This window comes from Canis lupus, chromosome 1 (genome assembly GCF_011100685.1).
Source record: "Canis lupus familiaris isolate Mischka breed German Shepherd chromosome 1, alternate assembly UU_Cfam_GSD_1.0, whole genome shotgun sequence".
NCBI lineage: Eukaryota > Metazoa > Chordata > Mammalia > Carnivora > Canidae > Canis > Canis lupus.
Genome location: NC_049222.1, coordinates 48,871,727 through 48,892,824, shown reverse-complemented (window position 1 = coordinate 48,892,824; position 21,098 = coordinate 48,871,727). Strand labels below are relative to the sequence as shown.

At 41.1% G+C, this 21,098-nt stretch overlaps 2 protein-coding genes across 13 annotated transcripts in view; one reads left to right on the top strand and one right to left on the bottom strand.

Moving 5' to 3' along the window:
* LOC111095876 overlaps positions 1-21,098 on the bottom strand; it is a 59,771-nt gene that overhangs the window by 6,740 nt on the left and 31,933 nt on the right. The gene's annotated exons all lie outside the window — the stretch shown is intronic.
* TAGAP (T cell activation RhoGTPase activating protein) lies at positions 8,793-19,092 on the top strand. 2 transcript variants are annotated; one of them, XM_038526456.1, is made up of 11 exons: positions 8,793-8,937; positions 9,526-9,654; positions 10,255-10,338; positions 10,426-10,479; positions 10,785-10,851; positions 12,726-12,892; positions 13,524-13,685; positions 14,129-14,238; positions 15,655-15,850; positions 16,249-16,363; positions 16,986-19,092. In XM_038526456.1, the coding sequence occupies exons 3-11, from the start codon at positions 10,312-10,314 to the stop codon at positions 18,257-18,259; spliced, it is 2,172 nt and encodes a 723-aa protein (XP_038382384.1). In that variant the 5' UTR covers positions 8,793-8,937; positions 9,526-9,654; positions 10,255-10,311; the 3' UTR covers positions 18,260-19,092. The 2 variants fall into 2 exon arrangements, with proteins under 2 accessions (XP_038382384.1, XP_038382385.1); XM_038526457.1 differs by lacking the exon at positions 8,793-8,937 and having other exon boundaries at positions 8,984-9,654.

Genomic DNA, 21,098 nt, shown 5'->3' with positions numbered 1-21,098 from the left:
GTCTTGGGACTCTAACTGAGTCAAGCTGTGGATGCCTTATCTGTCTTTGGCTACCTAGTAAAGGTGCTTGGAATTATCTGAATGCAAAAGTTTGCACCATTCCTTTGGAACAGTCCCCAACTTCTTATCTGATAAAAAACAGCATTGAGGGGTACCTCGTTGGCTCACTCCCTAGAGCATGTAATCCAGTCTCAGCTTGTGAATTGGAGGCCTATGTTCAGTGTAGAGATTACTTACAAACAAAATCTTAAAAAAATAAAATAAAAACCAGCCTTGAGTATAGCAATTGGAGTAGAAATGTGTTGAAATATCTGATAAAAGCAGAAGTATAACTTCTTCTGGGGAACCCGCCATTTTATTCATTCTTAAAAATGAACATTTGTGCACTTCCTACTGTGCTCCGGAGCTTGTCTGAGGGTGTCAGCGTGAATTTCTCCATTGTAAGGGCCTACAGGCTAATGTCAAGGCCAAGACGTAGGAGTGAGTGAAAGCCAGCAAAGTGCCAGAATATTAGAATAACTCAGTGATTACAAAAACGCCATGCAGTCATGTACACCAGTACAGCAAGACTCCAATCTGTTCACTGTTTACTCCATCATGAGGCTTCAGCAGAAGCCTTGGCCAGACCAGCTGCAGCAGCATGGCCCTGGACCTCATCAGGAACGTAACCCGCAGGCCTCTCTCAGGCCTGCTGAATCCAATCTCTGGGATGAGGCCCACGGCCTGTGTTTCCATGAGCCCTCAGGTGACGCTGAAGTGTGCTCAAGTTTGAGCACCCCCGTATGGCACATATGAAAAAGGATCACCCTTAAAGATCTGCTAAAGATTTCACAAAAGCCATGTCTCAGAAAGGGCACTGGGGTTCAGTTTCGCAGTCTACATGGATAACATTTAAGAAAGATACAAGAATGTTTGAAAATATGTCTTGCAATTTCCTAGCATTTTGTATAATGTTTTATGACCCAAAGACAGAAGGAAAAGTCTTGTGATTCTTCTTTCTGTTGCAAGAGCCCAGAAGTCATTAGAAAGAACACTGCAGGATCCTGGTCCTTTCTATCCAACCCCTGAAGAAGAGGGCCATGCAGTTATGAACATCACCTATGTACATAGATGACAAGACTGCCTTCCATGGCCTAGAATAAATGTGTCTTCGCTCTATAAGACTGTTCATTTTCACTCATCTGCCTTTCTCTAAGGGAGGCTGTACCAGGATCACCAGAATCATCGGGCTTCACCTTGCCTCCTCTGTGCAAAGTCTTTTCACCTGGATCACACGTGTTTTACACGACACCCTGGGACCGGTCCTAGACTGGAATTCAGAACCAATCTGTACAATTCCAATCAGGCCAGGTTGTGGCTTCAGTGGAGTCTCCTTACCCCATCTCCCCAGGCAGGAGCTGCATGGATGCTGGCCACCCCACCCTGAACCCCAGGCCCAGGAGCCAGAGCCGCCTTCGGAGGCCATTATTGGGAGATTTTCTCAGGAGATGCCAAATAAGGCACAGTATCTAAGAAAAGGGCCACACATACTCAAAGTGACAAATAATCGTCTTTTTTAAAATTTAAACTGGGAGGTAAAAGCCCTGGGTAATTTTTTTTTCTATGACAAATGAAAAAGGAACTAAGTTTAAAAAAAAAAAAGAAAGAAAGAAAGAAAGCATCTCTTTAAAAGGTATTTGAGGGCAGCCTGGGTGGCTCAGCAGTTTAGCGCTGCCTTCAGCCCAGGGTGTGATCCTGGAGACCCGGGATCGAGTCCCATGTCAGGCTCCCTGCATGGAGCCTGCTTCTCCCTCTGCCTGTGTCTCTGCCTCTCTCTCTCTCTGTGTGTCTCTCATGAATAAATAAAATCTTTAAAAAAAAATGTATTTGAAAGCATGAGGCTAACTAAACATTTCCCATCATTTCTACTTTTCTTGTTCAGATTTTTTACAAAGGCTGCATGTGAATTTTGTGGACTGCTAACAAAGAAACCTCACTTTTCTTAAGTTTCTCTTTTTCTCTTCAATAGCTAATCTGCTGGATTATGATGTAGTTTGGTGGTGCTCAGGGTTGCTGACATATCCTTTTTGACAATGTGTTTTCTCTCTGTAATTTTTTGAGCCAAAATGTCATCAGAAAGGGAGGACTCTTTAGTTCTCAAAGTAATATATGCAAGCAAGTTGGAGCTTTGCCCACGGCACTGTGGCATTTGTATCATCAGCAATTCACAGATTATAATCTCCTAATCTCAGAATATTTTATTTATAATTCTTCATCTTTATCTCAATAAGTGAGGAAGGCAGTTTAAGAAGAACATTTTGCTCTAGCCTCTCTTATTTTTTCAAGCCAGCTTTCTGAAAACACAGAGTTCTTCAAACATTATTTTATGCTGAGGCTATATTTTGTCTTCCAATACAGAGATAAATTAGCTATCATAAAGACCTCAGAGGCAAATTTAAAACATGTGCATCCACTGCAGAAATTCTGGCATCTGCAGGTACAGCAAAAAATTCTGCAAGACACAATGACATTCTGCGATATTTCAGGGATGCTGGGGTCCCAGCAAACCTCAGAGACATTCAGATAACCCTTGTGCAACAGCATGAGTTAAAATTTGACTGGAGGACAGCTCTTTTCCAGCTCTTTGAGGACATAGACTGGATTTAGTCTAGGCCACCTTGAGGCCTCACCTGCCCTTTGTCCCAGCCTGGGAAGGGTCAGAATGTCTCTTCCAGCCCTATCCCACACCCATAAACCTTTCTCCGAGTTTCTTAGAGGAGATGCAAGCAAGGAGTTTTACTGCTAATCGACTGTAACCAGTCACTGTATTGATGGAACTTAGCAGAGCTGGGGACTTTGCAAATTACTGAATCCCATGCCCTCATTCGATGGTGAGAGCCACTGTCCCTCAGTTCTTTATTCTAAGTCCCGGTTCCCAGGCCCCCACAGGCTGCATGCGGTATGGAGCACAGCCCTGGGATGGTCACAAGTCCACGCATTTGCAGCAGATGGAGCTAAAAGATCTCGGATGGGCCCACCTGGGGCATGGGGCATTCCTCCTCTGTGAGGATGAGGCTTTGGTGCTTGCAGGGACAGAGAGACAGACAGTTGTGACTGCCTTCCAAGGTCATCAACATAAGTCACCATCCTGGGGGCCCGGCGCTGAGACCTCTTATCTCAGACCTCTCTTGTGTAAGAAGTCCATGGGCCCATTCCAAAGTGCTGCATCACATTAGACTACCAGTCACCAGGGCAAGGCTTGCATGGAACAGGTCCTCATTAATCACAGCCCTCGTGGACGGTCACTGTGCCATTCTGACAAAGAGAAAAGGTCTCTCTCAGAGAGGCAAGTAGTCACAGAGGCCAAGTCTCACTGCAATACCAGTAAATGTGCAGTGAGATTTTAACACTTCACTGAATAACACAATTTTAATGTGGAAAAGAATCAAAGGATAGTAGATAATGCATACCAGCCCTGTGCAGAGTACTGTGAAGGCACTCGTAAGGACAAAGGTGAAAACCGGCCCCTGCTTTCTGGAGGCACTGGGTGAGCTGCTGTTGCAGAACCGGAAAAGGGAGTTTAATTCCTTCGGGAAGAGTCTGTGGGGTTCTCTTAGAGAAGATGGGACATGAAGAGGACTCTGTAGGAGGAAAAGGTAGCTGCTCTGATAGACAAATATGTGGTGAACAGCATCCTAAGCAGGCAACAGCTTCCTCCTAGGCCTGGAGATGTAAGAGTGCACTTTTAGGGAATGATGAGAGACTCTGTGACTGACACATGACAAGTCATGGAGAGAGGAGGCATAATCAAAGAAAAGGCTGGAGATCTTCTTAATTTTTTTGTGTGCGGTAACTTGAATTTTTTCTTATTTTGTAGTAACTTGTATTAATCATTAGGTATCCAGGCAGTGGCTGATGTAGAAGTCCTCTAGGAAACTGTGACCTCTTTGGAAAAACCATCCTCTTTGCCCGAAATAGTTGCTCTCACTCTAGTTATAGAAGGTGGGGCACTGGGCAGTCAAGACGGAGAAGGGAAGAGCAGGCTTGGAATGAAGAGACTGGTTCTGGAGTTGATGTCCTACAGGCAAGATGGGTAACACTACACACACAGCAGTCAGGACTGGAGTAGTAACTGAGCTCACTCAACAGAGAAATCACAGGGACTGACAACAGGGTTCCTCGTCTAGACAGTAACCACAGTAAAAACAAAGCCAGTTCTAGGAGAAAAATCCATTTGTGATCAGGAGCTAATAAAAGTCCTGGCATACAAAACATCTTGACTGTGATCAGGAGCTAATAAGAGTCCTGGCATAAGAAGCATCCGTCTTGTCTATTTCTGCTTGCTAGTAAAAGCCACTTAGGTCCCTTTCCCTGTTCTGAAAACTCTTGTCACATCAGACAAGAGCTTGCTTTTCTAAGAAAATTCTTTTCTAAGAAAATTCTAAGAAAAATCTCCATGCCAGAGAGCTCAGCACTTCCCTTCCCCACCAAAGTAGGATATGGTATGTTGATGCAAGAACTAGAAACAAATGGAAAATTCTAATTTGTCAATGTAATGGTTTCTGCACATCACTGAACCTTCGGTGCTATATATTTTTAAAGATGATGTAAATTGTATTCTCTCTATGATTATTAAAGAAAGTGACAGAGGAGATTTGAAGTTTCAGGACAATGCCCTAAATCTGACTCTCTCTGCTAGGTAAGAGTTCCCTAGAAGGATTCACCAGGACTCATCTGGCATTGAATGGATAGAATAGGTCTAGACATCTTGTTTCCATTTATAAATGAATATCCCTTGAAGGATTATCCTTGAGAAACTGGAAAGAGCAAAGTTCAAACCCAGTGGTGTGACCTTGGGAGAGCTACCTGACCCATGGAGGCCCAGCTGTCACATCTACAAGCCTCAAAGAATGACATACTCAGAACATTGTTTTAGCAATTATGTGAGATAAGGTATTTGAAAATAAAATAAATTTAATGCCCTACAGTATATGGCACATAGTAGGTGTTAAGTAAATAGGTCTCACACCCTAGAATACAGAGCTAATGGATGGATGCCAAAACCCAAGGTGACGTTTAAAAGAACATTTCCTACTGGGATGATGAAGGCTCAGAGGTCTTTTCATTTCAAAAAGAGATGCTTGTTTGTTTGCTTGGGGCAGGGGTTTGGGGGCCACACGGCCTGAGTAAAGGAAGCTGAAAACTCTATCCCCCAGAATGGGATGGCACTTAAGACATGAGAGTTTTTGGTAGGTGGGTTCCCCTTTGACATAACCAGAGCCTTCTGCTGGATAGAGAAGGGCTTACTCAGGAAGGACCACGCCCTTAGCCTGGGATGACTTTGAGAACAATCATAAAGAGACAACTTGGCAGGGATGCTGCATCAACAGAAGAGGGACAGGACATTAAACTAGTTGCTCACTTAAAACCTATTCAGCCCTGAAATTCAACGTCAACAAATGTCCACACCTAGTCCCATAATACAGTCCCAGGATAAGAAAAGGAAAAAGAAGAGGAGGAGGAAGGCAACCCTGGTGGCTTAGTGGTTTAGCACCGCTTGCAGCCCGGGGTGTGATCCTGGAGACCCGGAATCGAGTCCCACGTCAGGCTCCCTGCATGGAGCCTGCTTCTCCCTCTGCCTGTGTCTCTGCCTCTCTCTCTCTGTCTGTCTCTATGAATAAATAAATAAAATCGAAGAGGAGGAGGAGAGAGGAAGAGAAAAATTAAACTAGATTACAGAAAATGTTACAACCAATATAATTTATAGCATTTGCATTTTAAACATTTCTTCTTTATAAAATGTCCAGAGTCATCACAATATCATTAACAGATAATATAAACTGTTACTACCTTTTTTCAAGAGTTGTTACTGAAATAAGCATGTTTATTTAGGTCTAATTCTTAGTCTATTTCATAATAAATTTAAATATATGATTCTCTACATAATAAAAAACCAGTATGCCAACAACAATCAAATCTTAAAAATTCAAAAAGCTTTGGTGGGGGTACTTGGCTGGCTCAGTTGGTGGAGAACTCAACTTTTGATTTTGGGATCATGAGTTTTAAAAATGTTTTAAAAATGTTTGTTAGGGCCCATTGATGGTTAAAAGCTGAATAAAGATTTTTTTTAATACAAAAAATTTTGGGATTACATATCCAAGGGGAAATAGTACTTTTCTTATATCCAACTAACTTCATTTTTTTCCACTGTCATATTTTGATGGCTGAGTTTATAGTGAGGGACATTGGTATCATTAGAAGGACTCAGAGGAGCGCTTGTGTGGCTCAGTCAGTTGAGCATCTGACTCTTAATTTTGGTTCTGGTCATGATCTCAGGGTCATGGTATCAAGCCCCACCAGCCTTTGCACACAGTGGGGAGTTGGCCTGAGATTCATTCTCTCTCTCTCTCTCTCTCTTCCTTTGCCCCTCCACCTGTTTGTGCACTCTCTCCTCTCTCTCTTAAATAAATAAATCTAAAAAAAAAAAGTATACAGAATCAAAGAAAAAGGTACCAACGCTTGGGGCTTTAGAAATGCTCTTCCATACTGGAACACCTGAGTGGCTCAGTTGGTTAAAATGGAAAATAGAGTAATTTCAGGTTCCTCAAAAATGGCTGCATCCATGAGGAGAGGTAATGATGCACCACAAGTATCAGAAACTTTCTCATGGAGAGACTCCTAACTCTGGGAAACGAATAAGGGGTAGTGGAAGGGGAGGTGAGTGGGGGGATGGGTGACTGGGAGACGGGCACTGAGGGGGGCACTTGACGGGATGAATACTGGGTGTTATACTATATATTGGCAAATCAAACTCCAATAAAAAATATACAAAAAAAAAAGAGAAACTTTCTCATGTGCACAGATGTGATGTAGATCAGCAGTTCTCAAACTCTTTGGTCTCAGGAACCCTTCTCATAATCATTGACAAGTTTAAAGAGATTTAATTTATGCCAGCTATATTTACCAATATGCACCTTGGGAGAAATTAAAGCTGAGAAAAATTTAAAACAAAAGAAATGCAAGCTTGCATTCCTGTTGTATCAGGATATCTCTCATCATGTAGCTTCTGGAAAACCCCACTGTATACTCTTGAGAGAATAGAGTCAAAAAGGCAAATATTATTATAAAATAGTTCTAATTTCATGGACCCTCTTGAAAGGGTCTCAAGCACCCCCTGGGCTCCCTGCATATACTTTGAGAATTGCTTGATACAGACCAAACCTGTGAGCTTTCAAGTCTCCTAAAGGCTCCCCAGCTCGGGCTCATCAGGAAAAGAGGTAAAATGGCCTATGCCTATGCCTTCCTCCTCTTTCTCCCACTAGATGCAAATAGTTAAAAAAAAAAAAAAAAGAAATTAAGATTTATTTATTTATTTATTTATTTATTTAGGGAAGGTGTTGGAGCAGAGAGAGAGAAAGAATCCCAAGCAGACCCCTCACTGAGCACAGAGCCCAAGGAGAGCTTGTTCCAAGACCCTAAGATCATGACCAGAACCAAAATCAAGAGTCGGACACTTAACCGAGTCACCCAGACAACCTTAAAAAAATTTTTTTTACATTTTATATATGAGGATTCTAGGTTCAGCTTCTTTTGAATATATAATTGTATGGCAAAACAAAAACAGTTTTTAAACCACTAGTAGAACATACATTGTGGGGTATAGTGCATAATAGAAGAAAAAAATATGGTCTTCATTTGAAATATTGAGATTAAGGATCAATGCATTAGTTGTCAGAGCAGTACATACATTAAGTTTCTTAGAAAAACCCAAAAAGTATGCCAAATGAAAAAAAGTTCATGAAATATGTATTAGCACAAAGAATGACTATATGTAAATGTATTTATTCAGAAACTATTTACTGAGTATCTACTACATGCCTTCTCTAGGCTAGGTACAGCATATATGCCCTTTTTGATAATAAAAAAAAGTCAATGAGTCATTTTGAAGGTTTGTAAAGGCAGGAGGGAGGATGAAAGGTAGTAATGTGCACAGACTCTGCAGGAGCACTGTTGTAAACTCGGTTCTGTGGCAGTTTTCAGAGAGGGAGCCTCCAGCTGGAAGCCTGAATGCCACTCACCGAAACTGAGGGGACAAATTTTAACTGTTCTGTGCTTCAGTTTCCCGATGAATGCCTAATTATGACTCTCTTTTGGTATAAAGAACAATACAGCTATCAATATGGAAAAAGTCTTGGAATTAAAGCCTTCTGATGATGAATTAAGACAATGTAGTTTTAATTTTTTTGTTGAAGAAAACATACATACAGAAATGTGAACATAAGATTATCAGTGTCCAGATCAAGAGTTAGATCACTACAAAACCTTCTCTGGCCCCCAGTGGTTACTACCCACCCCAGGGGATGCTGCTATCTATCATGGCACAGATTGGCTCCTATCAGCTTAGATGACTTTGCATGCAAGATATACTCTCTTGGGATCCCTGGGTGGCGCAGTGGTTTGGCGCCTGCCTTTGGCCCAGGGCGCGATCCTGGAGACTCGGGATCGAATCCCACGTCGGGCTCCTGGGGCATGGAGCCTGCTTCTCCCTCTGCCTGTGTCTCTGTCTCTCTCTCTCTCTCTCTCTGTGACTATCATAAATAAATAAAAATAAAAAAAAAACAAATACAAGATATACTCTCTTGTGTCTGGCTTCTTCAGCACATTACATTGTGAGACCCAACCACACTGTTGGATGTAGCTAAAGACTATGCATTCTCAGGGCTATGGAACACTCCACTGTGTGAACATGTCACAATGGGTGTCACATTCTGCTCCTGAGGTTTTTGAGTCATTTTATATATAGCCTTTTAGATACAGAAAAGACCAAAGATTTTCTCATATCCAGAAGGATCCACATACGAAATTCACCATCTCCTTTCTACCTGAAATTGGTCTGATCAAAGGAATTTTTGGTCTTCCTTCCGTGTCAGGATTAGAGATGGTCTAACCACAAATTAAGTATTAACAATTTTGACTAAGAGTTAGGGAAAGGAGAAGGGGGTGGTTAATATGTTGGCAGTTGGCTTTAGTGGATTCTTCCTAATTTCAAAGGAAAGAGATGGGGACATTTCTCAAATAAGACAGCATGTCTGGGCTTCTTATAGGAACAGCATCCCACACCCAAAGGGTGCCAGTCAATGTCTGGTGACTGATGAACAGAGTAGATGGTGGGTGGAAAGGGAGACAGCACCCAAACAGGATACAAAACAAGCACACCTGAAATCACCACTTTACAAAATAAAATTATGTTTATTACAGAATAACACAATTTCTTATTCATACATCCCACCTGTGACATTAATCAGAGCCTTCACCTATGGGCCATATGTCATCTTTTCCACCCTTAGTAGTTTATAGATTTTTTTTTTTTTTTACTTTGAAGTGTTAGAAAAAGAAAAAGAACCAGAGCTGCCCTAAAAGGAATGAGGAAGTGAGAGCTCCCCAGTGTCTGGCTGGCTATGTCTGGGTGACAACCCATGATGTTCTTTCCGGTCTCAGTAATATTCTGAATTTCCACCTGCCCGCCCCCTCTCGCTTATAATGCAGAACACGTGAAGTTAGAGCAGTTCAGTCTTCCTCTACCGGTGGATTAGTAGGAGCAGAGTGTTTCACTGTTTCTCCCATTTTGCACGGTTCCCTGGAGATAAGAGAACGCTGGCTGGAGGCTCCCCGAGGGTAAGTACCATAAAATAACACAACTGGGAAATTAGCTAGCTAGCAAATCACTGGTCTTTGAGAGCACCTCCAAGAGAAAACAGCTGTACCCCTAAACATGCAGCAAATAAGGTTATAAAGACTCTGAGCCCCGAAAGCTCTCCTTCAGTGTGAAGCCTGCACTCTTTCGGTAAAGGAATTCTGTCAATGTTAACTTTGTTTTATGTTTACTGCAAGTAGCATCCTGAGTATAAGTTTTTTTTTCCTCTGGGGGTAAGAGGAGCTAATCCTGCAGAACACATAATACAGTACCTGACACATAGTAAGCTTCCCCCCCGCCCAACCCCGAAAATATTAGTTATTGTGTGATTGTTAGATTATCTCTTGATCGGACGGCACTAGATGAATAACAAAGTTCGGCATGGTGAAGATATCAGGTTTAAATAATTTAGAAATAAGTGTGTTCAGGTGCTGTTCTTAATAGCCGAAGACATCTGGTAACATATCACAGACTTTAAGTGAAAATTTTTCTAATAGTTTCAGACTTTGTGTTTTGGTACTGAAATTGGCCAATTTATCATGTGTCTCCCTCCTCCCTCTCTCCCATACGACTTCTCGCAGGCAGAGCCAAGGCCCCACGGGAGCAAAATTCATCCCTGGACAGTCAGCTCAACTCTAATGAAGTTGATAAGCAGCTGCAATGTTGTACGTACCCCTCTTATATAACATAATTCATAGTTTCCAGGGTAAGAGTCAAACGATCTTTACCTAATTTAATTTTTTCTCTTTCAGTCAAAAACACTAAATGCCAATAATATGGAGACATTGATTGAATGTCAGTCAGAGGTGAGAGCGATTTTAAAAACTTTTCATCTGCACTATAAGAACATGGAAAACTTTGTTTTCATGGAATATTTTCAATTATGTAATTATCAGAGTAGAAAATTAACATCCTAAGTGTAGCTCATTAAAAACATTAATTGGGACCTTATATGATGATAATCAAGACTTTATTATTGATTCTAGAAGCTAGAAAAAATCATTGGATTTGACTAATTTTTAATATGAGTAAAATGTTCTAAGTGTATTTTGTGAGGAAAGACTGGGTAGATCTCTTCAATCGTTTTTAACTAAAATAAATATTTTTTTAGGGTGATATCAAGGAACATCCTCTGTTGGCATCATGTGAGAGTGAAGATAACATTTGCCAGCTAATTGGTGAGTTTTGAAAACATACTGGTCTTTTATGTAAATGATAACAGCAAATGTTCTTGGTTTACAAAACCACAGTACTTTACTTTACTAGGAATTCTTTTTTTTAAGTGTTCTTTTAAAGACCGCAGAACATTAACACTTAAATGGCAGGCAGACTCTAGCTCTGTGGGCACCAGGTCTCTCTGACAGAACAGATCCTCTCTACAGCCAACCCTCCAGTTCTCTGAGGAGTTTTTGGTGGGGTCAGATGTCTGAGCCACTTCTGTTTTGTCCATTAAAGCAGGCATACATATGAAAGAGTTCCTTCTCCCTTTCTTCCTTCTCTCTCATGAAGAATGAATGTAGGAACCCATGAGGCAATTGTTCCTGATCCCAAATTCCCAAGAATCCTACTGTTCGCTCTTCACTGTTTCCATAATGTATGTCTTATTACATAACCGCGACCCAGTTCTCCCAAACTTTAAGGACAAGCCAGGTCTCTCTGCATCCTCTTCCACTTGCTAGGGTAGAAACACACAGCAATGCACTTAGATAATACAGCTTTGGGGGATCCCTGGGTGGCTCAGCGGTTTAGCGCCTGCCTCTGGCCCAGGGTGTGATCCTAGAGTCCCGGGATCAAGTCCCACATCAGGCTCCCTACGTGGAACTTGCTTCTCCCTCTGCCTGTGTCTCTGCCTCTCTCTCTCTCTCTCTCTCTCTCTCTCTCTGTGTCTCTCGTGAATAAATAAATTCTTAAAAAAAAAAAAGAAAAAAGAAAATGCAGCTTTGATATTTAGGGGGAAATAAGGCAAATAAAGGGAGAATTAAAAAAATAAGGACACATGTGAGATGCGATGCCCCTTGCACACACTTGTTCAGGGTTTTGCAAAGATAGAACCTCTTGCTCATGTTTTACTGATAATTCCCAACTGCCTGGTCTCGCTGCAAGCCTTCACGCAGGAATTTGTGTCAGCCTTGTCCTCCAGCAGCCACCGGGGAAATCCTGAAGGGGGCTGCAGACTGACCGGTGTAGCTCCCTCTAGTGGCTGCTTGGTGCTAGTGCGGCTGCAAAGGCGTACTGGTTGGCCCGGCTAAGGACCTCCAGGATGATCCTGAGCAAGATTCTATTCTCTTCTGTGGCTCAATAATATTCTGCTGTGTTTATAGACATCTTCTTTATTCATTCATCTACCAATGGACTCTTCGATTGCTTCCAAATCTTGGCTATTGTAAATAATGCTGCAATAATCATAGTGGTGCATATAAATTTTTGAATTGTTTCCTTTTTCTTTGGCTAAAACCTAGCAGTAAAATTACTGGATCATATAATATTTCTATTTTTATTTTTTGAGGAAACCCCATACTGTTTCCTATCGTCACTGAAACTAATGTAACATTCTATGTCAACTATACTTCAGTTTAAAAAAAAAAGATCTTGAGCAAGTTACTTCCTCTCCTTTTAAGTTTTGTTTTCTCCATCAGTCAAAGGAGAAAATTAAAATAATCTATTTTGCATCAGAAATACCTACCACAGTTATTAAGGTCAGTATATTGAGATGGTTGTTTGTGATCGGCTCAGCTAGGTTTTGCTGATTTTCTGCAAACAGCCACTAAAGAGTAAAAACAGGAAAGGTGGAGACTTTGAGGAACCTTGGTGTTGATATTTAGGGGCTGGTTGTTGCTCTGGTAACCATGTGGTTGCTTTTTGGGTTCATTTTTGTAGATTAAAATTCACACCCTTTGCTTTCTCAGTTTTTCAGTTTTTTAAAATCATCTGTCTCCCCACCCCCATGGCATACCATGGGTGACATTATGTGGGTGATGCATCCATTGTCATATATGGATCTTTATTAATAAGTTAATCTAATTTTTCTCTTGCCTTATTTTCTTGGCTGTAGAAATTAAGAAGAGAAAGAAGGTGCTGTCTTGGCCATTTCTCATGAGAAGGCTTTCTACTGTGTCAGATTTTCCCGGGGCTTCAGAACCAGAATTGAAAGTGCCACTATTTGATCAGCCCTTGTCAATCATCTGTGGTGAGGACGACACACTCCCCAGACCCATTCAGGTAGGTGTGCGTGTACTCCAAAACCTGCTTCAGGTTTTTGTCAGATGTGAAAAATCCCTGGGAGCTCTAAATATCATTCTCATGCTAAACTCGCTGGGGCCAATCCAGTTTTTTTCCACTTTTGGAAATGGTGTTTCCACATATGAGTGCAGTCAGGAGACTACTTGGCTGCTGACAGTCTAGAAATTAATTATGCTTTCCCTCCATTCCTCCATCCTCCTGATTTCATGGAGCTAAGAGTGCTAAAAATGTGTAGCTTCTGAAAAGTCACGATCAGAAATCCAGTGTTTATATGGAATGACTTGAAAGGAGAGAGGCCTGAAATAATTTTAGAATGTACAAAATTAGAACTTTCCCAAGTTACCTCCTCTTAGAAAAACAGCAGAGTTGAGGGACACAGTTGATAGAAATGGAGCTATAAAAAATGGCATTCATGATGTCTTGTTAAGACCATGTTGGTATCATGGAGAACTTTTATGGAGAGGATGCTCTATGATGGATGAAGTTTGCCACTATTCTTATGCACCGTTTTAATACCTAAGCATAGATTTTTCATGTAGTAGTAGCAGCACATGGTTTCATATTCAATGTAAGGGTAACCTTTTCCTATTCCTACCTCTCTTTCCAACAGGATATTCTCACTATTTTGTGCCTTAAAGGACCTTCCACCGAAGGGATATTCAGGAAAGCAGCCAATGAGAAAGCCCGCAAAGAGCTAAAGGAAGATCTCAACTCGGGAGGCATGGTAGATCTGAAAAGTCTCCCCGTGCACCTCCTGGCTGCAATCTTTAAGGTGAGTTGATAGTATTGCTACCAAATAATCTCCAGTGATGTTAAGTCTCAGAAAATAAGAAATGGCTCTTCTCCCAACAAATCAAAGTAAACTGATCTTGGAGTTTAAGTTTTTTTAGTTAAGCCTTTTATCTTCTTATATAAACACTTCTGTGTCTCTGATCTCAGATTCCAACAGAAAATGATACATTAAATTCTGATGAGGAAATGCCAAGTCCATGCCTATTAAGCTGGTAGCATCTCAGATGATGGCCTTACTCTGTCCGTTGTTAGCAAGTTGCTGAGAGAGATTTCCCTAGAGCAGTCAAATGCAGGAAGGAAGGGGGTGCAGCCTATGGTAGGATGATCAGAGGGCCCCTGAGCTGGACCAGACAAGGGGAAGACAAAGATGCCAGCACATTATATAATGTAACCAGGCCAAACCATTCACTTTTCATCCTCCAGGACTTCCTCAGAAGTATCCCACTGAAGCTACTTTCATGTGACCTGTTTGAAGAATGGATGGACGCCCTGGAGAGGCAGAATGAAGAGGATAGAATTGAGGCCCTGAAACAGTAAGTGGCCAGAGTCATTGCCAGGGCCCAGGCCCCCGTGGTTTCCATCTTTTGATCTTCACACAATTCCCTGAGTGTTTCAGGAAAATTGAAGTGTTTAGAGAATCAGAGTGGAATTATTTATCTACTCCCAGAATAAAAATCATGAGGTACCCTGGACATTCCTTTTAAAGTAGTTTTAGCCAAATGAAAGGAAACACTTTTTCAGAGTAGAAAGTAAATTTCAATAGTCACAAATTCCAAGAGGTAAAGGAGTCTAAAAACATAAGTAGTTCAAGAAGATATGAGACAAAAACCATAGATGAAAGCCTCAAAACAGGCTAAATTGCCAAGTGTAGGAATTTGAGGTTAACCTAATAGATGTGTGTTCTGCAAGGCAAAAACTCCCTCATAAAACATCCCTTAAAGCATCGTGGAACAATCTGGAAAGGATTGTTTTCATCATAAAATTCCACAGCATATTTCATGTCTTAAAATTAATCAAAATGAAAAAAAATTAATCAAAATGAAAACTATATAAAAACAAATTCCAAAGACAACAAAAACCAATTACATTTGTAAATGACCTGCAACCTTTCAGCAACTAGACAATCTCAAACACCTGACTTCAACATATCAGCATTTTTGCTGGATACAATGAAAGTCTATTAGGATTGTTCTACATGGCTAAATACTTACAATGAACAGGTTATTGAATTAAGGCATTAGAGTGTCTGTCCCAAATTGAAAATCCTAAGATTACTGCAAGTTTCTTCTTAAAGACATAAAGTTCTTTCATAATACCAACTTCTTATGAGAAGTGAAAATGGCCGCTACATTAGATCACCATTGCATATTTTGAAAAAGTGAGGCTTCACACATCTTTTTTTTATCATTAGTACCAATGCTCCCGATCAAGTGCTGACTTGACCATATTTACGAATATGCCCTTAGAAACTGATTTCTTCTCCATAAAGATTTCACAGAATGGTATAAAAATGGGTCATTTTTGTGGGATGATCACAGATCAAGAAAGGCAAATGATTGTGCTCCCAAGATATCAGTCTTGCAATTTTAGAAAGACATTCTGTGTGGCTACACGAGTTACTCTACAAAACAGTTTTCAAAATGTATTCCACAATGGAGTTTGTTACAGAAGTTAAGGATTCCTAATTTAAGATCTATACAAACAACAGGCCCTGTATTGTTGTCCTAATTATAAAGACCAGTGTCTTAGGTCTTTAAGATCTCATGGTTAACCAGTTTCATTCCACATCAATTGCCACTGGAAGTGTCTGAATGAACATTTCACCATCTTACCAATAAGAATGTACCTTCCTCATTTTGAAGGCAGTCTGCGTTAGGCAAAAATTTTCAACTTGCTCCACTAAAACCATTAGCCTCCTCTAAAATCAGCTTCCCTGAACCTCATTCCAGGGTTGCAGAGAAGCTCCCGCGGCCCAACCTCCTGCTGCTCAAGCACTTGATCTCCGTGCTCTATCTGATCAGCAAAAACTCGGAGATCAATAAGATGGATGCCAGCAATTTAGCTATCTGCATCGGACCCAACATGCTGACCCGAGAGAATGACCAACACCTGTCTTTCGAAGCCCAGAAAGACTTGAACAACAAGGTTTGTTCCAGTCTACTTCTGAGAAACTCCGAATGTATAGAAAAGCCCTTTGGTTTGGTTGGGTTTTGTTGTGTGTTTGTTTTTTTTTTTTTTTTTTTCATTTATGCATTGCACTGTGTCAGTAGTTTGGGAAACTGCTTATTTACATGAAAATTTTAGTTACTTTAGAGGTCTTTTTTTTTTTTTTTTTTAGTTCTCTAAAAATGTATGTCTCAAAAATAACTTTAATATATATGACTTTTACCCATTTTCTGTATGCCCTTTCCAAACACATAAAGATCTCTCGTTTGGCACATCCCTAACAGCAGATCCTCATTATATCCCCATTCTCTTCCCTCTTCCTTTAAAGAAAACTCAAAATGCCTTTAGGCTGATGACTTGCTTATTCTTCCTCACAGGTTAAGTCACTGGTGGAGTTCCTCATTGATAACTGCTTGGAAATATTTGGGGAGAACATTCCCACACACCCCAGTACTGCTTCTGATGACTCTCTGGAACACACCGACAGTTCAGGTACAAAATGTGCTCTCGACTGATTATGATCATGGGGGGAAGTTCATGCCAGTCTGCCAGTCCATGCCAGTAACATAAAGTATCTCTGGTATTTGAAGCAGAAGTCACCTGCACAAGTCACCAAACCAAATCCACAGGACACCATTAACATGGAAACTTGCTCTCAAATTTTCCCACAGTCTCCTCATTCTGCTGACACTCATTCAGCTTCCTTCTGAATCAGGAAGAACTGCCAATTTTACTAAGTTAGCTTTAGTTAGAGGGTTGTTTCCACACAGTGGGATATGGGTCCATTATAATGGAATGGATCCAACAAAAGAGCCATCCGAAAGATGAATTTTTAAATTTAAGATCAATAAATGTTCAGTGAAACATTGTTCTCTTTTCTCGTTCTCATTCTCTCGCTCATGTTTCCTTTTCCTACTTCTCTTCCACACCTTCTCTCAAACTAAGAAAGAAACAAAATTTTAATGTGACAAATTTCTTTCACATCAAGTCCCAGAGTAGCTTCACCAGATTCCCTAGCACTATACTTGATACAAGTGGGGTGAATTGTACTATATATAGTTTATTTTTCAAAGAAACTGAATCAGAAACTCAACTATCCCTTCACTTCCTCTAGACCTGTCAATGCTGCAGAATGACTCAGCCTATGACAGCAATGATCCTGACGTGGAATCCAGCGGTGCCACCAGCTCCCCAAACAGGAGGCCCCAGGTGCCCTTGGAGACGGCTGCCAGCTGGGAGTCCAGAGGCCCACAGCTTGCTTGGGAGTTGAGCCCGGAGCCCATTGTCAGCACCATAGCCGGGCTGAAAAACTCCCTCAGTGAACCAGACAGGAGCTACTCAGAGCCCAGCATGTCTTCCTCACAAGAGAGCCTGGAGAGCCAGAAAACACACCAAAAACTAACACGGAGTGAGGATGACTTCACCATGGCTCAGGCAGGGGCTCATTTGGAAAGTGAGGAGGCTGAAGACCCATTTCCAGAGGAGGTGTTTCCTGCAGTTGAAGGCAAAATCCAAAGTCCACAGGACCTGAAGGTGAAGAACTCAACTCAGGGTTTGGTGTCACTATGGGGACTAATGCCCAAAGCCATCTCCAGTGGCTCTCTGGATGCTTCCTCTGACAGCTCACCCATGGCTTCTCCTTCCAGTCCTAAAAGAAATTTCTTCACAAGACATCAGTCTTTCACAAAGACAGAGAAAAGTAAGCCCAACAGAGAAATCAAAAAACACTCCATGTCATTCTCCTTTGCCTCTCACAAAAGAGTGCTTACCAAAACCCCTAGTTGCGTGTCTGTGAAATCCAAAGGCTTTACCAGAGACCAAGTAAAGAAAGGTTTTAAAAAAGAAAGCCAGCTTGCTGGGCGAATCATTCAGGAAAACTTGTCTGAAATCCAGGGCCAAACTGCTCTAGACTTTAGCTCCAGATCCTATGCCCTCTCAGTCGAGGATGTGTTCCAGCAAGTGGATCAGAGAAGCCCTGGAAGTCCGCCATCTTATGAAGAGGCCATTAGGTGCCAGGCATTGGACCTCTCGGCCTATGGGGGCCAAACAGTTGGCAGCATGAGAGCTAGAATGCTCAGCCAGGACACTGAACTACCACCTCTCCTACCTTTTCGTCATGGAGGGAATTCAAGAAATATAGGCAGTGAAGAGCCACTTGATGGGCACAGACTATCTCCCAGGACTGAGAGTTGGGAACAGAGCAGGACTGTCCATGCTTCTGCAGAAACAATAGGACAAGTGACTGTTACAAGGAGACCAGAGCTGTACCGCCTAAGAACTCTATCTGAATCAAAACAGAAGAGTAGGCTGGACCACCTAGTGCAGCAATGTAGTCAGCCGGTCTTTGAGGCTGACCAACTCCAGTATGCTAAAGAATCCTACATTTAGGAAAGCAGACTAGACACCATGACATGGCTTGTGGTATCTCTGTAAATGTAGGACTGTATAAAGAACTGCTTTAGAATTTGTTTTCTAAAAAGTCATGAATAAGCTCCTTTCAAGAGGTTGTGTAGAGCCCTCCTCCAGGGGGCTAGCCGCACAAGGGCACCCAGGCAGTGTCTGTGCCTGCCTAAATTTGTGCAACATGTAGCAAGTGTATAAAATGTACTAGAGGCAAGGTATCAGGTGCAAAGATGTCTACATGAGTATGTGTATATTTGTTTGTGAACTTGTGGTCAACAGCATTGCTGTTCTCTGCCTCCTGGGCACTTTTCTATGGTTAGTGTTCAAAAATAATTTTTCTTCTACTTTTATGTTGCCTCAAATCTCATGCCATTTTTCATATTTTCCACAAACCCCATTTAGAGGAAAATGTTTAAATCTCTGTTAGAACTTTATGTTCATAAGCAGCTTTGTGATAACTACTTACCATGGTAAGAAAAAGGAGCAGACTGCAAGGAACAGACTTCAGTGTTTGGAGTTATCAAAGGCATTACAGACTCCAGTAATTGAAAAGGCCACCGTTAAAATTTATGAAAAATACTTAAACAAATATGTCCTTTCAACCATCTCATTTTCAATTTGGATAGATTAGCAAAAATGCATTACATCAATATTAACTGATTTATAGCACTTTGAGTTTCTTCGTGGCTCAGTATGTCTTCTCCAACAGTGTAAATTACTTTATATGCATTGGGGATCATATATAGAATTTCAATGTAATCTCACTACAATAAATTGCCTTCCTTGTTTCAAAGTAAAAAATGTTCATTCTTTACTGATATGTTGCCTTTTCTCCCTTGATTAATAGAAACCCAAGAAAAGCACTCACACATTGCTTCATTCATGATCCCAGGGTCCTGGGACTGAGTCCCACATCAAGCTTCCTGCTCAGTGGGACTTCTCCCGCTCCCTCTGCCCATCCCCCCCCACTCATGCACGCGTGCATGCTCTCTCTCTCTCTCTCAAACAAATAAAACCTTTAAAAATGGTTAAAAAATAGTATGCAAAGACAGGGTAATATAGGCAATATTTCTTGTTTCTTTATGAATTAAACTTCAGTACCTTTACAAACCTAATTTTTATGATGTTCAGGTTGCTTATTCATAAACACAATGGTAAAATATTTGTCATATATTTGAACTTTAATGTTTAATGACTAAGATATTTAACTAGGACCTTAGAGATACTAGACTTCTATTTTCCTTATTTTATCAACTTCTTTCATAAAACACTCTGTTTTTTATTTGTTCAAGAAATATTTTTGCATTGGCCAACCACTGGATGGCAAAGGCCTATTGTTCTTTTCAAAAGAGATTTATTGGTAATGTGGTACAAAGTTAAAATATAACCCAGATTCTTCAAGGCAGCATGCTCAGACCTCATGTCATTAGAAATAGTTTATTAAGCACACCAAAAGTGTGAAGATTTCAAGGGGTAGACACTCCCCTCTGACCACTAACTTCAAAAAAAGAAATCCTTTTCCAGAGTTGGACACAAAATAGTAATTGTTACAATTTTTAGCATCTACCGCGTGCCAACCACTGTTCTAAGTATTTCAGGACTAAAATAAGCATAGCGACTTCCTATTGAGAGTCAGAATTCTCATCAATAAATAACTAAGACTTAGAAGCCTCCAATCTATTCTACTTTACCACTGACCTGACCTCTGTGGGACCCAACTCAGATCATGATAACCTGTCCTAGATTTCCTTATTTTAAGGAAGTCTGAAAGTCTTCGACCTATTGCATATAAGTAGTTGCTGGCAAACATTTATGAGCTTCTTGCAGTCAAGCAAATGTCATTAATGTTGCTGTATTTGAATAGCGGAAGAAAAGTTATGGTGACTATTTCAAATATTGCTGAGTGGTCTTCCCACATCTCTCCATGGAGTACATTGGCTTTTAGGATTGCCCTGGTTGCCAAGCCCATCAGTTGGCTAGGACTACCATAACAAAATATCACAAACAAGTAACTTAATCTATAGAAATGTATTGTCTCACAGTTCTGGAGGCTAGAACTGAAATCAAGCTATCAGCAAGTTGGTTCTTTATGAGGGCTGCAAGGGAAGCATCTGTTCCAGGCTTCTGTCCTTGCTCATACACAGGCATCACTCTGGGTCTCTACATTGTCTTCCCTCTATGTATATCCATCCCTAAAATTCCCTTTCTTGAGGGACACCACCAGTTATATTGGATGAGGGCTCTAATGATCCATTTTACCTCCCTATAGTCACATTCTGAGATACTATGAGTTAGGACTACAACAAGTGAATGGGGGCTGGGGAAGGACACAATTCAACCCTTATACCAAGTTTCACAGAATAGTACTTCATGAGACCTTCATAATGCCAACAATTTTTAATACTTCACCATAACCAGAGGGCCAAAGCTTATGGTAAGATTTGGATATTAAAATGATGCTCTAGTGAAGGACCCAGGAACACCAGAGTTCTTATCCTCCATGGACTTCCTAAGGACCACATATCACAAATATGCCTGACACCCCAATGCAAGGTGTATGGTAACATCAGTTTGGAAGTCAAAGGCTAAGTAGGGTCTTCAACCTAAATCCATGTCCAATCTCTAGCCTCTGAGCCACTAGGACTCCCCAGCATCCATGCATTACTTCCTGAGCCAAGTTTAAAAGGGACCCTGGCCCTCTTCCCGAATGAAAGATGAGAAAGCACATTCAGTCAATGTGCCCACTGGTAAAAACCCAGCATTCACTGCCCTGGAATCTGACTGAACAGACTAGAATTTCTTCCTCTTAGGAAAGATAGGGAAT

Excerpts from the sequence above, each read along its gene's own strand:
- TAGAP (XM_038526456.1), top strand. The coding sequence starts at position 10,312 with ATGAAGTTGATAAGCAGCTGCAATGTT. Across the intron at positions 15,851-16,248 it reads AGAAAGACTTGAACAACAAG|GTTAAGTCACTGGTGGAGTT; the intron begins GTTTGTTCCAGT and ends TCTTCCTCACAG. Across the intron at positions 16,364-16,985 it reads GGAACACACCGACAGTTCAG|ACCTGTCAATGCTGCAGAAT; the intron begins GTACAAAATGTG and ends CACTTCCTCTAG.